Source organism: Aedes albopictus, chromosome 2 (genome assembly GCF_035046485.1).
Source record: "Aedes albopictus strain Foshan chromosome 2, AalbF5, whole genome shotgun sequence".
NCBI lineage: Eukaryota > Metazoa > Arthropoda > Insecta > Diptera > Culicidae > Aedes > Aedes albopictus.
In genome coordinates, this window is record NC_085137.1 from 247,491,364 (window position 1) to 247,493,615 (window position 2,252).

General features: G+C 48.6%; 1 protein-coding gene across 1 annotated transcript; it reads left to right on the top strand.

Moving 5' to 3' along the window:
* Nucleotides 1-798: 798 nt before the first annotated feature.
* On the top strand, nt 799-1,932 carry LOC115254397 (uncharacterized protein K02A2.6-like). The gene has a single exon (XM_029851889.1). It carries the CDS (start codon nt 799-801, stop codon nt 1,930-1,932), a length of 1,134 nt encoding a protein of 377 aa, XP_029707749.1.
* The last annotated feature ends 320 nt before the right edge of the window (nt 1,933-2,252 follow it).

Sequence of the window (2,252 nt, forward strand, 5' to 3'; positions counted from 1 at the left end):
ATTCTATCACTTGGTTCCATGGAGATCCACAGGGTACTGGTTTTACAGAAATTCTTTTGGCAATATTTGAACAGGCACTGATGTTATCCGCAATACTTGTTTTAAAGTGATCAATTTGACCCCGTATTACGGTACGATCATTCGTTGGGTTAATAAATTACTACGGGAGGTTCTTTCCCAACCTCAGTACGACACTGTACCCGTTAAGCAACTTGCTCAAAAATGCTTTTCCATTCGTTTGGTCGAAGCAGTGTAAAGCGGCATTCGACAGCGTGAAGCAGGAGATGCAGTCAGACAGGTTTCTTGTACACTACAGCCCGTCGCTACCATTGGTCCTGGCAACTGACGCGTCACTGTACGGGGTCGGCGCTGTATTGAGCCACGTTTATCCAGATGGCTCGGAGCGACCAATATCGTATGCTTTACAAACGTTGAACGCAACACAACAGGCGTACTAGCAGGTTTACCGGGAGGCATACGCGATAATTTTCGGAGTTTGGCGATTCCACCTGTGGAGCTTCGAATTATTGTGGACAAGCGGGTGCCCCCAGGAAGTAACTTGTGTTTACAGTTTGACGTTCGCGAAGTAGTGACGCGACGACAGTTTGCGCGCCTACTAGATTGCTTGATATGCATTTGGCAAACCATGTGCTACTGGCGTGCATTGGAAGTCTAATCGAATAAAAATGCAGATTCAGTACCACACACTACCAATACCTGTACGGCAGACGGTTCATTCTGGTCACGGACAATGAACCCCTGAAGCAAATCCTGACGGACACGAAGAGCCTTCCGAAAATGTCAGCGCTAAGAATGCAACACTATGCGATATTCTTGCAATCGTTCGACTACAGCATCCAGTTCAGACCAACGAAACAGCACGGTGCGTTCTCGAGACTACCGCTGAAGGAGAAAGTACCGGACAACGTTATTGAAGAGACGGACATGCTAGAGGTGAACATGATCGAGACTTTGCCGATAACTGTTGAAGAGCTCGCGAAGGCCACCGCCGCTGATCATACCGTGAAGGCGTTGCTGGAAGGTTTACGAACTGGAAGAAGTATTGAGCCGGGTCACCGTTTTGGAGTTGATCAGTCGGAGTTCACCGTACAGAAAGGCTGTATTCTGCGCGGGATCAGAGTGTACGTTCCCTCGAGACTTCGAGAACGACTCCTCAGCGAACTGCACTCAACACATTTTGGTATGACAAGACTGAAGTCTCTGGCTCGTGGCTACGTGTGGTGGCAAGGTATCGACGGCCAGATTGAGGAGATGGTGCGAAACTGCAGTTGCTGCCAATCGACGAGAACTGAACCGGCCAAAGCCCCAACTCACTGTTGGCAACAAACGGTGAGACCGTTTGAGCGCATCCATGTGGATTTCGCGGGGCCGTTCATGCAAAGCTACTTCATTGTGCTGATAGACGCGTATACCAAGTGGCCTGTGGACAAAATCCTTAACAACATCACAACAGCGACTACCATACAAGTCTGCCGTGAATACTTCGCTACATATGGGATTCCCTCAGTTTTGGTTTCGGATCATGGCGTTCAGTTTACTTCTGAAGCATTCCAGGACTTCCTTTGGAAGAATGGAATCTACCACAAGATGGGTACACCATACCATCCGTCTACGAATGCATCAGCGGAGAGGTTAATCGGGACATTCAAGGCCAAGCTCAAGTGTTTGAAGTGCGACAAGGCGATGCTGCAAGCGGAGCTGTGCAACATTTTGCTCACCTACAGTAACACCTTTCATCCAGCAACCGGACAGTCTCCGACTATGATGGTCTACAATCGCCCACTGCGGTCTCGTTTGGACTTGATGATTCCGAATCCAGAAACTGTCAGAAAGGATGTTACAGAGAAAGTACGAAGCATTCCGAAGGGGGCGAGAGTTTCAGCTAGAGACTACATTGACAGCGACAAGTGAAAATACGGAGTCATTGCTGAAAAACTCGGTAAGCTGCACTACCACGTGCAGTTGGATGACGGAAGAACATGAAAAAGGCACATCGATCAGCTCAGGGAAGTTGGTTCAAGGTTGAAGAGCACCAGAGTACCGTTACCGTGTGAGTTACCGAATATACCAACTGTAGTATCACCACAAGCAAAGGATGCTGGTCCGAACATCAGTGCAGGAAACAACGTGTCGAACGAACCAGTAGCAGAACCGGATTTCCAACCACCATCATCGCCGACTGATAGGACATTTGCAGGAGTAGACAACACGAATCAACCAGTGGCAGTTGT

Coding starts and splice junctions, on each gene's coding strand:
- LOC115254397 (XM_029851889.1), top strand. CDS start 799: ATGTCAGCGCTAAGAATGCAACACTATGCGATATTCTTGCAATCGTTC.